Source organism: Trichoplusia ni, chromosome 12 (assembly GCF_003590095.1).
Source record: "Trichoplusia ni isolate ovarian cell line Hi5 chromosome 12, tn1, whole genome shotgun sequence".
Lineage (NCBI taxonomy): Eukaryota > Metazoa > Arthropoda > Insecta > Lepidoptera > Noctuidae > Trichoplusia > Trichoplusia ni.
In genome coordinates this window covers 11478479-11491035 of record NC_039489.1, presented here as the reverse complement: position 1 = coordinate 11491035, position 12557 = coordinate 11478479, and the positions used below count along the sequence as shown (strand labels likewise).

The 12557-nt window shown below is 36.4% G+C and overlaps 2 protein-coding genes across 2 annotated transcripts; one reads left to right on the top strand and one right to left on the bottom strand.

The window, feature by feature from the left end:
• Positions 1-2370: 2370 nt before the first annotated feature.
• LOC113499197 (serine/threonine-protein kinase 40-like) lies at positions 2371-9063 on the bottom strand. Its single transcript, XM_026879571.1, has 8 exons — positions 8507-9063; positions 7268-7411; positions 6687-6920; positions 5929-6061; positions 5346-5526; positions 5000-5093; positions 4540-4749; positions 2371-4006 (listed from the first exon to the last, which is right to left on the bottom strand). Exons 1-8 carry the CDS (start codon positions 8840-8842, stop codon positions 3410-3412), a joined length of 1929 nt encoding a protein of 642 aa, XP_026735372.1. The 5' UTR covers positions 8843-9063; the 3' UTR covers positions 2371-3409.
• Positions 9064-9241: 178 nt separating this feature from the next.
• Positions 9242-12534, top strand: LOC113499196 (AFG3-like protein 2). Its single transcript, XM_026879570.1, has 2 exons — positions 9242-11051; positions 11357-12534. The coding sequence occupies exons 1-2, from the start codon at positions 9593-9595 to the stop codon at positions 12232-12234; spliced, it is 2337 nt and encodes a 778-aa protein (XP_026735371.1). The 5' UTR covers positions 9242-9592; the 3' UTR covers positions 12235-12534.
• Positions 12535-12557: the final 23 nt, after the last annotated feature.

The following is a 12557-nucleotide window of genomic DNA, read 5'->3' as shown; positions in this document are numbered from 1 at the left end:
AATACATTTTATTAGCGTACATACCACATTAGCATGCAACTAACAAATAACAAAATTGTCCTACTTATAATATCTTCAATTAAACAAATACACAACTAAGTTCTACATATATAACCACTTGAGAATAGAGAAATTCGTTACAGCGACATCTATTGTTGGAAAGGAAATATGTTGATTACTAAATCAACTAATAGATGGCGTTGATACGACCTGAGGTTTATGTGGAATTAGCGGAACATACAAAGCATATTTACAGTGTTCACCCGATTGCTAAGTAATCATTTGAACAATTTATGAAATCGGGCTAACATGGTCCAAAAATTTCAAAAGTTGTAGCTTTAATATTATACCACTATTTTCTTGCGTATGAAAACTGCTTAACAATTATAAAACCGTAAAACTACATGTTATTTGGATAGTCAAGTTACCAGCTTAGTTAATGTAACCAACTAGCTTAACCAGGCATTCAACAGCCTTCTTGCTACGCGACGCCATTTACCTTGAATGACGTTCAGCCGTATGCTGTTTGTGTAATATAGCTCCTCAACAACTATGACGCTCATGACCATATAAGATACACGAAAATGATTTAGGTTAGATCAGGTTAAAACAGTGCCCATTAACGACGGCCGGAATCCTTATATTCTGAAACACCGTACATCGCTATACAAAATATACCTTTTTGATCAAATGTCTGATCAATTCAGGAAGGCTGGTTAAGCTAGTTGGTTGCAAGATATTATATGATACAGCATTAACTTTAATTATTAATGATATTTCAAAAAAACTGAAAAATACACATAATTCAATCTACGATAAGAACGGTAAAAAGGGTTTTATTTTAAAGATTATAAGACTCAAAATGTTTCGTAGCGTGTATTGCCGGCAAAACACATACCAAACATTTATACATTATTTATTTCTATAGCATTTTAGTCATACTTAAGCATTTACTTATAATTATATGGTGATTGTAATACGATTGTACAATTATGAGCACAGCTTAATGAAGACGAATAAAAAAATATTAAACTTTAATTACATAGGTCTTTGCTCCCAATATTAAAAAAAAATCAAAGGTCAATATTAAGTCCCTCGATGAGAAAATTCTTTCTAGCTCAAAAAAGTTCAGATAATATCAAAAAATTACTTCTAGTATTCAATGTGTATAGCAGATATAGTACGCAAAAGATTTCTTTAACCATAGATCAGTCAGAATTTTGAGTTAGTTTTCGTACTAATTAAAGAACATGCATAAAATTGAAGTGTCATTGGCAAATGTTGTTAAGTACCTACTTATTTGATAATACTCAATATTGTTCACACTTTGCAGGATGTTTAGCATACAAATCTAACTCTAACGAGCTAGAAATACCCTTTATAATTGGTAGTTCCAATTTAAATATCTAACTACAAGTTGGCACTATTATCACTTTCCTTACATATCCAAATATGAAAATAATAACAATTTTACACGACAATCACAAAATCAATATGGACGATAAACATTAAGTAATAGATCGATGATTACATTATTTATAAAAAAATAAAATAATTGCATTGTTTGCAGTGTTAAAAATAACTACTTAAAAATAAGTAAAATCGAATACCCGAACGATAGTGTCAAAAAATATATCTATTAATGTTCGGCTTGCATGCTTTGGTGACAATCGAAAATAGACTTTAAACCTATCCACTTAAAGTTCATGACTGTTTCATAAAAAAATATCATCGAGAACGCACAAGAATTATAGTTGTCATATTCAGATGAACATTTGCGCACTGAGTCTAAAAGGCATTTTTCATGTCACTCGAGAACAAACTTTAATATGAACGGTATAAAGTGTTTAATTGGTTGAATACCATGGGAATTACCATTTTTCAATCAATTATGAACATTCTAAACTTAGTCATAAAGTCTATTTTCGAATGCAACCGCTGCGATCTCCTAGGCCTGCATCGAGTCTTAGCGTCGACAGGCGTTCGCTAAAAATACATTGTTTAGTAGTAAATCGTCAAACCTGGTAGTATGTACCTAAATCTGTTTTTATAATTTTAGTCTGTTTTTCGTATGACTACTAAATGATCGTTAATTTCAAGAATGTTTTGCTTAAATAGGACACGATGCCTTTGGTCTTAGTTAAAAGAGGCTTTGTTACTTTCTTTCGTACATAGATAATAAATATAATAATATATAATATATCCTGGGACAACTCACACGGTCATCTGATCCCAAGCTAAGCAGAGCTTGTGTTATGGTAACCAGACAACTGATAAACTTACTTATATATTTCTAAATACATACATATCATAGATAAATTACACCCAGACGCCAGAACAAATGATCATGCTCATCACACAACATAATAATATGTCCTGGGCGGGAATCGAACCCACGACCTCCGGTATAGCAGTCAGGGTCACTAACCACTAGACCAACTGGCCCGTCGAATATAGAACGCAAGAATCCGACGCCTGGCGACCTAAGTCTCTAATGAATCATGAGGCATTAATTTGCTCAAAACTTATAAAAACGCGGAGCGGAGGTCAAAATACACGCAGGGATCAAAAACGTTAACCTTCTTTGCAAGCATATCGCTCAGGCAACTTACCACCATCCTTCTAAGTAAAACTATTTCAGTTGTAGAAGCGAGACAACGCATATAGCATATAGCCACATCTCATTCTCACACCTCACAGTCTTGCTTTTGAAAGAGGTGGTAAGTACCCAAGAATTTAAAGTACTTAGAGCCTAACACAGTACGGATTTACAGATCAGACTTAAAAAATATTACATTAAAATTATATTATAGACAATTCCCGCGATCAATTTGTTACTATTTAAAACTATTCATTATACACGTAAAAATATTTGGAAACCTAGTTCACTAAGAGACTTTAGAATTAAAATTACTAAAATGGTAATATTTGTATGTGTGTATGAAATCGTTATTCATCATCTAAGATTCGTTGTATAAAACTTAAATGCAATTTCATCATTTTTCTTTTTCTTTTTCGATATAAAGTACGGCAGTTCTGGTATATAACATTTTTAATCCCATTTTAGTAATCAAATCTAAAATCTCAACCTACCGATATTGTATAAACATTAAAAACTAATACTAGAAATGCGTATTAAAATTCCCATCGACATTAAACATTTTGCACAATTCGTCGTTATTCAGAAAACCATGAGTTCTTAAATGTGACTATTGTGTCTTCAAAGTGAAAGCGGGACAACAATACAAATCTGACGGCGTCTCGCTTACACAATGGCAGTAGTCCTGTTTGAAGAGCTCATTGTACCAGAGAACTATTTCAGTTGCAACAGTTTTGACTACTTAAACTCAAGGATATAAAGACGATTTTCGCTTAGCTACACTGATATAGTCCACTGTACATTCAAGACCTAATCCACATCAGCGTGTTCTACATGAGACGCCGGTCTAGGATTATTAACAACAGCCTCACTGTTAATAGAATGTACAGGAGCTGGGTTCATAATCCTAGGTCCGTTGACCCTAGATAAGTCTAGAACTGGTAGTCTTAGGACGTAATCATTATCAAATGCTCTAGTCCTCTGTTCAGACCATTGTATGACTCGGAAATCTCCATTTTGCCCTGAAGTAGTTGCTATAGGGTTAAGCCTTGGTATACGTTGAGCAAGGTTCCGAAGCCTGGAGTTTTCTGGTCGTTCCTGCCTGTCTGGTACGAAGTTGGGTACGTCTGATCTGCGAGGCGGTGGCTCCTGCCTTTGGTGGGCCTGGCTGGGGGCAAACATATGTTGGTACCTGGTTATCTCGCTGGCTTGTAGCGGTCTAGCATCCCTCCCGATTCTTTGGACGGTGATCTGTCGTTGTGATTGCTGGTTAGGTGAGGTTATCGCGGATGGTTCGACGGACTGTGTCGGCTGGATGAGGATACCGTTTTGTTGGCCCCGCATCGGTGAGGGGAAGTTTAATGCGATGAACTCTGGTAGGGGAACGCAGAATACGCCTACTTCCTCCTGTAATTTATGGACATTAATTAGGTATGTTTCCTCATATTTCAAGCAGTAACGAAAGGTAGTGTTTCAATTGAACATGTAGATAGTATTGAAACATTTAACATTCAGAAATATATTAAAATAATATACTTCTCGAAAACAAAAAAGTCTGCAATAATACCTAAGTATTAAGGTATGGCACTACTGGTGGATCCTTGCATCCTTGTGTAGAGCCTTGTATTTTAGTGGTTCACAAACTTAAAAACCGTAAGTTTGTGAACCACTCATATACAAGGTTTAAGTTGCCTAAATCTTTAGTAAATTCTTAAATCGGATTAATAGGACACTATTTTGACTGCATGTATAACCGAGTAGTTGAGGTCACCAAGCCAAACCCACTACGCTACACTTGGTCTGAGTCTGTGTGTCTATGTGCATGAGACTTGAATCTTTATAAATACCCCGCGACACGAGAATTAAATTACTTAATTTGGGAGTCGTAAAACAAAGACTAAAAAAAACTACAACTGAGAAGAAAAATGCAAGTTTCTCACCGCAGAATTAGGAGTTCTTTCACTATTGCTCTCAGGTATATGCAAGAACGGTTTTCTATCGACTTCTGGAGATTGCACCGGCGTTCCACTGGCCGCCGGCTTCTCTTTATTTTCTTCGTCTAGAGGGATATCAGGAACCACTTGGAGGTCTTCAGGTGGATTGGGCACGGTCACGTAGCTTGCTATTATACTGGACAGCTGGTCTAGTACCTGTGGAAACGTTGGTGTAAGCGACATCTATTGGTTCATAGTGAAGGTGTTAGTTTATGCGTTCATGTGTAGATATAGCTTTTGTTAAGTATATTTTTAGTACAATAAAAATGTTTTTGAGTTTGAATTCTTAACTTAGGTAACTTTATTTTCGGTCGATGATTTTGAAGATTTCAGGTTATTATGTTTCAGGTTACTTAAAATCTTAATTATAACTTTGAAAAATCATGTTTTATCAAGAATATCTTACCTCATCGGCCACCAGTCTATGCTTAGGGTCTTTTACAAGCAACCTTTGTATCAGAAACACGGTATTATCTGACACCTGTACCGAATTGCCATCACTGAAATAAAAACAAAAACGAGATAATGGCAATCCTTTCAAGGGGTAGCAACACAAAATTAACAGATAGGCTGGCCTCGAACAAGACGCATACAATTTTCTGTCGTCTTATGATTTTAGGGTTAAATAACTTATGGGGAAAATGCGTCTGCGTCTTCGTCCACCTACCACCAGCCTGTACCTCATAAACCGTTAAAATTTAAGTCGGAATTTTCAAAAATGATGTATACAATTTGGAAAAGCTCAAACTCACGGTGGTATATTATAGTTGGCAGCTTGTATCCTGCTGAAGAGCTGAGCGAGACTGGTGTCGCAGAAGGGGAACTGTCCGTACAGCATGGTGTAGAGAACAACACCGAGAGCCCACATGTCTGAGGGCTTGCCCAAGTACGGCTTGCACATCAACACGTCAGGAGATATGTAGGCTGGTGAACCTGTTGAGAGTAAGGTAATTTGTTGAAAACCAAAAAAGAACTAATAAACAGAAGACTGACTGGCCTGTTGGTCTAGTGGTTAGTGACCCTGACCGCTATATCTGAGGTCATGGGTTCGATTTCCACTCAAGAAAAATGATTGTGTGATGAGCACGATCATCACACAATATCACAATTCAAAAAGTGTGAGTAGTCCCCTACATTTCTTTTAAAGAAGACTGGTCAATATGAATTCATCGGTTCAATGTGCCTTGGTAAAGTATATGTAGGATTTAGTTGGTTCATATAGTACTAGTGCTAGAGGGTGAGACTATCACTTTGCAATGCTTAATTATATTTTATTATAGCTTAAAGGAAAACGAATTTATTTTAAACTATTATATATAATTGTGTAATATATACCTCTCTGATCTTTGAGCAAATCTCGGTCGCTACCTAGATGAGTGCCGAGACAGAAGTTGGTGATGGTGACGCGTCCAGTCCGCTGGTTTAACACGATGTTCCCGAGCTTCAAGTCTCTATGCACTATATTTCTCTGTAATTTAAGACAACAATGTAGGGTTAATGTGCTGACTTTTGCTGTTGACTATCCATGTGTTAGGTATTTTAACTCGGATAAACTTAAAAAAAGCTTTGATTTTTTCGTGTACATCAATTTTATTATCAATTCAGAATAATCTGAAATATGGCTGTATAGTTTTAATTAATAGTAAATTGAGCTTTTTGTTTACTTATTTATTATTTATTTTTAACATATTTATTTATTTTTATAGTAATTTGCCATTTATATTGTTTTAGTATCTGTTTATGGTCTTTATATTCATAATATTATAAAAAAATGACGTAAAAAACCAAGTATTCTGTTATCAGAATATCAGATGCTTATCTCTCTTGTAATAATCTCTCTGTATTTCGTAAGAATGTCAATATTTACATGAATATCTAATCTGTTCTTCTTATTTATATCATTATCTTTTATTAAATGTTGGCTGACTGTGGCTTCGCCTGGATTGCAGAAAACTATAGCCGAAATTCGGTTGTCTGTTTGGTTAGGATTGAAAAGGTAAAATATATGATACTCTGTATAATTATTAAAACATTTATGTGTACTTGTTCTTGTCATGAGACACTACCACAAAATGCCTGAATAAAAAGCTCACCTTATGAAGATTCGCGACTACCCTCACGATATCATAAAATATAAGTATCGCCTCTTTCTCCGGAACCTTCTTCACTTTAGTCACATACTGCTGTAAGTTAACAAGCTCTGATCCCTTCTCGCTGAACTGGTGGGAGCTGACGCAGTCGAGGACTAGAAAGAGGCGCTGACGGACGCGTCCCGTATAGATGAAGCCACTGCCATTGGGGTTTGGGACCTCTTCTAATGCATGATCCTGTAAATTGCAATTATATGAAGTAAACTACACCAGCACTATGAAATTTTGATCATTTCTCGCGGTGGGTAGAAATCACGTGCACAAAGACACCCAGGCTCACAAGCAGAAGCATTCATGGACCACATATAAAGGTTTGAACTTGTGTGTGCATGAGGCGTCTTGAGGTTGGCTATCACTGCAGTCTAGTTCAGTAACAAAAAGAAACTAGAAAATCTACAATTAGAGCTTTAAAAACAGCAAGGATTCTCAATTTTATATCTATGGAAAAGAACAAGCAAGAAACTCTATTAGTTCCACTTATGAAAAGTAAATGTGATTATGAGTTTTTTTTATGTATGTTTTACCTTAAACAATCCATGGTGATGTATAACTCCATCCTGGTCTTTCAAGAGGGACAAAAGAGAATACTCTGTATGCAACAGCATCTTGCCTTGTCTATCATCTTGGGTTTCCGGTTGACCATCATTTTTTAATGTCAAGATCTTCACCTAGAAACAAATCAAATTTATTAATGTATATCTAGTAAATATCACTGTTAAGCAATAAAATGATCTACTAAATAACAAAGCATAATAATATAAGTAGAGTTGACTTTTTTTTATTGACATGGGTTCTTCAATATGTATAAAGCCAACTAATGGCTGCAAGAACTAACTTGTTTAACATCCTTTATTTCACAATATTATAATTTTCAATAAAAAGGTATCAGATTTGAGAATATATTAAAAAAAATGATGAAAAAATCCATCCAAACATACTAACCAAATTATACATCATTAAAAGCACGAAAAAAAACTGGTATTTGACCTTTTTTAAAGACTTCCTAAATAAAAACTTCTTAAGGTAATCTTGTATTACCCGTTACAGCCAATTTTATGAGCAAGAGTAACTTATTGTATTCAGCAGACATAGTTACAATATTTCTATTTTTTAATTTACATATAGTAACTTAAGATTTAATTTATGCAAAATGTACAAAACTATGCAAATTAAAAAAACCTGTAGTTAGTTCAAATATAAATATTACAAGACTATTGCACAAACATAGGAAATATATTTGTAAAAAGTTTGAATATTGCATAATCAAGCTATTTTTAACAGAATTACACAATAATAAAATTATACTTTTTGATATTGAAAGTTTATATTGGTAACTTTATAATTAACTTTAAAGCCCAGATACTTATTTCATCTAAAGTAGTCTATGCAGTTAAGTTAACACAACAATGCAGGATTGAATGGTTTGCTCGGCATTTTAGTCTAACAATGATCACTCCGAACATACCATCCTTTATTTTTCCTAAAACATAAGTCTCGAAATACTGTTCTTTTTAGTTTCTGGGTCAAGAAGAATACATACATGACATCAATAAATAAAAAAGTCCAAAGAGCAATAAAGAAAGATCAAAAACATCTAGTTCTTTAAAATTTATAAAACATTAGATTTTTATTACCAAGCAACTGGCATAATCACTGATCAAGGATCTACTAAGAATCAGTCAACATTTTCCTGTTACCTTCATAAAAGATCAGAATAATAACAATAATGATTTAGAAATGTATAAATTTTTGTACAACTTTACCTGGTAGAATTCATCCGTTCTTTCTTTCCTGGCCAGACACTGGACTATACTCTTCACAGGGCTTGGGCCGAGTTTAGGGCCCAGTAAGTAAGGACCTGCCTTACGCACCAGCTTATACGGAACTGGAGTACCAGGTGCTGGCACATCACTCTTGTCATACGAAACTTTCGCCCTCTTAGGAGAATGAGGACCAAACTTTTTGGAGTTCTTTAGCACACCACTAGACGTGGAGCTCGCGTAAGCTGATAATCTAGCGATCTTCGGACTTGGCTGAAGTAGCAAAGGTCGTGTCCTCTTTCCGTGATTCGAACTGCTTTCTGGTCTCTCTTGATCCATAACTTTGTTCACTTTACTTGTTATCCAACACAGCTAAAACGTATACCTAGTAATCACTATAAGGAATATTAAAACGGAAATCTTATGCACTTGAGAGTGAGCAAACGGTCGTTATGATGAAATGTATACACATTCGTAAATCTCATTTATTTACCTATGAAATGAAAATGTCTGATTTTTCGTCCGAAAACAAAACAGATGTTCTTCAGTTGGTAGCAGTTCTCAATTGATTAAAATATTTATTTTGGGTCATGCAGCCCCATTTACAAAATTGTGATAATTATTGTGCAATAGTGTTTTACTGGTCATTTTGTTAGGGGTTTTTTATTTAAAAACTATTTTGAATCAGTTATTTTTGAACGAAATTGTTGTTCTATTCTGCATTAATTGTTCTTGCTTATCACTTGTCAAGATGATTTAAAAAATATAAAATACAGTAAATTTTAAAATATCATCATTCTATAGTAGGCCTATTTCATTACAAGTTGGTGTCATGTTTTAAATAAAAATAGTACAAATTAGCTCAATGTTTTCTATAATTTTAAGCTTTTAACAGTTTCCAATATATTATCTTCTAACGGGGTCTTTCTTACTTCATTGACAAGTGACAATTTAGATTTTGACAGACTTTATAACCATGTTTGTCACGATATTTCTCGATAGTATTTTGTGATCCCATTTCAAACTGAATTGTGCAATAATTATAAAAATATTGATCCTTGTAAATAGATAGCAGTAAAACAGTCCACAATGTGGAAAGGCATAAGATTAACTCACTCCCAGTTACGAAAGTTTCAATATAACAATCAGAAAATCCAGCCAGTCCCCGGTGTCCCCGCTCTAGATTCTGTGTTGAACCAATGGTTCGAATTTTGCAAGAAGCCGCCAAAGGGTTTCGAGAAGTACTTTCAGCCGAGTGCTAGTCAGAAACAGTCCAAAACTGCCGACAAAGATGGGACGCCTGCACCTTCGAAAGGCTCATCAGCATCGTCAAAACCAAACAATTCGTCACAGGACAAATGGAACATGAACATGTTCTCTGGAAATTCGGGCAGCAGCGGTAGCAATCGCAGTGGCTACGAAGGTCAGGATAGAGAGAAATGGATGCTGTTTGGTGCCATGGGAGTTGTTGGAGTACTAGCATCACTCGTGTACTTCGAACTGCGCTACAAGGAAATTAGCTGGCGAGATTTCGTCAACTTGTATTTAAGTAAGGGTGCAGTGGAAAAATTAGAAGTCATCAACAAGAAATGGGTAAGAGTGAGGTTACAACCAGGATCAGCGCTGGAAGGAAAGGTCATTTGGTTTGCTATCGGCAGTGTAGACTCATTTGAAAGAAACCTTGAGAATGCACAGATTGAAAGAAGTGTTGACCCACCCAATTTCATACCGGTAATTTATAAAACCGAAGTAGAGGCATCAAGTTTGACTGGTATGCTGCCAACCTTACTTATCATAGGATTCCTAATCTATATGATGAGAAGGTCAGCTGACATGATGGGCCGAGGAGGAAGGAGAGGTGGTGGACTCTTTGGTGGTGTCATGGAGTCTACAGCAAAGCTGATTAACCCCACTGATATTGGTGTCAAGTTCCAAGATGTCGCTGGGTGTGAAGAAGCCAAAATAGAGATCATGGAGTTTGTTAACTTCTTGAAAAATCCCCAGCAGTACATTGACTTGGGAGCGAAAATTCCGAAAGGAGCTCTGCTCACTGGTCCGCCAGGTACTGGTAAAACCTTACTGGCCAAAGCTACAGCAGGAGAAGCAAATGTACCATTCATCACCGTTTCCGGATCTGAGTTTTTGGAGATGTTTGTGGGTGTTGGTCCCTCTAGAGTTCGAGACATGTTCTCTATGGCCCGTAAACATGCACCCTGCATCCTCTTCATTGATGAGATTGATGCTGTTGGTAGGAAAAGAGGTGGACGCAGCTTTGGGGGTCACTCAGAACAAGAGAACACATTGAATCAACTTCTTGTTGAAATGGATGGCTTTAACACTACAACTAATGTTGTTGTGTTGGCAGCCACAAACAGAGTTGATATTTTGGACAAAGCCCTTCTGCGACCAGGTAGATTTGATAGGCAAATATTTGTCCCTGCTCCAGACATTAAGGGCAGAGCATCTATCTTCAAAGTGCATTTGACTCCTTTAAAGACAACATTGAACAAAGAAGCTCTGGCTAGAAAGATGGCTGCTCTCACACCAGGTACTTATTCATTATTATTGTTTTATTTTTTGCTACCTTCATGTCATTTAACAAAATTTCTCTCCTACCTTTAGCACTGGGTGGACCTGACAAACACATTTTTTTCATATGTTATCATAGTATACATACATGCGAGATCATAGAATTACATAACTGATATGATATACAAATTAAGTAGGGTCTAAACATTCTATAAATACCGAAATGATTACCAGAACTGTAATCTGGATTTGTTCCCTAATTCAATTAACCTTTTTACTAATAAGCTTCATTCTAAACTGCAAGTGTTCTCAATCTTCTTCCAGGTTTTACGGGCGCTGACATTGCGAACGTCTGCAATGAAGCTGCTCTTATCGCCGCTCGAGAGCTAGCAAACGACATCAACATGAAGAACTTTGAACAGGCCATTGAGAGAGTAGTGGCTGGCATGGAGAAGAAGTCCAATGTCCTCCAACCTGATGAGAGAAAGATTGTCGCCTACCACGAGGCCGGCCACGCAGTCGCCGGGTGGTTCTTGAAGCACGCGGATCCTCTCCTCAAAGTATCCATCATACCCAGAGGAAAAGGTCTCGGCTATGCCCAATATCTTCCTAAAGAACAATACCTGTACAGCAAAGAACAACTGTTCGACAGAATGTGCATGACCCTCGGAGGTAGAGTGAGTGAAGAGATTTTCTTCGGCAGAATCACAACCGGCGCGCAGGACGATCTTAAAAAGATAACACAGAGCGCTTACGCACAAATAGTCCACTACGGTATGAACCCCAAAGTCGGCAATGTGTCGTTCGAAATGCCACAACCTGGAGAAATGGTGATAGACAAACCATATTCTGAAAAAACTGCTGAACTAATCGATTCAGAAGTCAGGGAGCTGATAAACACTGCGCATTTGTTCACAACTGATCTGCTGACTAAGCACAAGGAAAACATCGCCAAAGTAGCTGAAAGATTGCTAAAACAAGAAATATTAAGCAGGGAGGACATGATTGAACTTCTTGGAAAGAGACCTTTCCCTGAAAAGAGTACCTATGAAGAGTTTGTTGAAGGGACAGGGTCCTTAGATGAAGACACATCCTTGCCTGAAGGTCTTAAAGATTGGAACAAGGAGAAAAATCCAACCACACCGCCTCCTGACAGTATACCATCAGTAAAGACACCAGCCTCGCCTCGCAAGCCTCAGTAAAGATTAAGCTCTCATTGTGTAGATTGAGATTAGTCAGTTTTACGTGAAGATATTTTTATTACCTTTAAGATGTAAAGGTTTCTTTTTTTGTTAACGTCTGTTGATGTGTAACTTGACTTTAGATTTGTTTCTTGTAGTCAGAGCGTTTTGGATATCTGGAACTGGTACTAGCATTTACTATCAACTCGAACAGGAGTGAAGAGGTTAGACACTAACATTAAATTAAGAATCAGAATGTTTTTAGCATTTGTATAGCTGCTTCACTATTGCTGTTTTGTATAATAAAGAAATTCCAGTTAATCCAGATTTTTTATTCGAACTGA

Excerpts from the sequence above, each read along its gene's own strand:
- LOC113499197 (XM_026879571.1), bottom strand. The coding sequence starts at position 8,842 with ATGGATCAAGAGAGACCAGAAAGCAGTTCGAATCACGGAAAGAGGACA. Across the intron at positions 5,527-5,928 it reads TTTGCTCAAAGATCAGAGAG|GTTCACCAGCCTACATATCT; the intron begins GTATATATTACA and ends TACTCTCAACAG. Across the intron at positions 4,750-4,999 it reads ATAGACTGGTGGCCGATGAG|GTACTAGACCAGCTGTCCAG; the intron begins GTAAGATATTCT and ends ACGTTTCCACAG.
- LOC113499196 (XM_026879570.1), top strand. The coding sequence starts at position 9,593 with ATGTGGAAAGGCATAAGATTAACTCACTCCCAGTTACGAAAGTTTCAA. Across the intron at positions 11,052-11,356 it reads GATGGCTGCTCTCACACCAG|GTTTTACGGGCGCTGACATT; the intron begins GTACTTATTCAT and ends ATCTTCTTCCAG.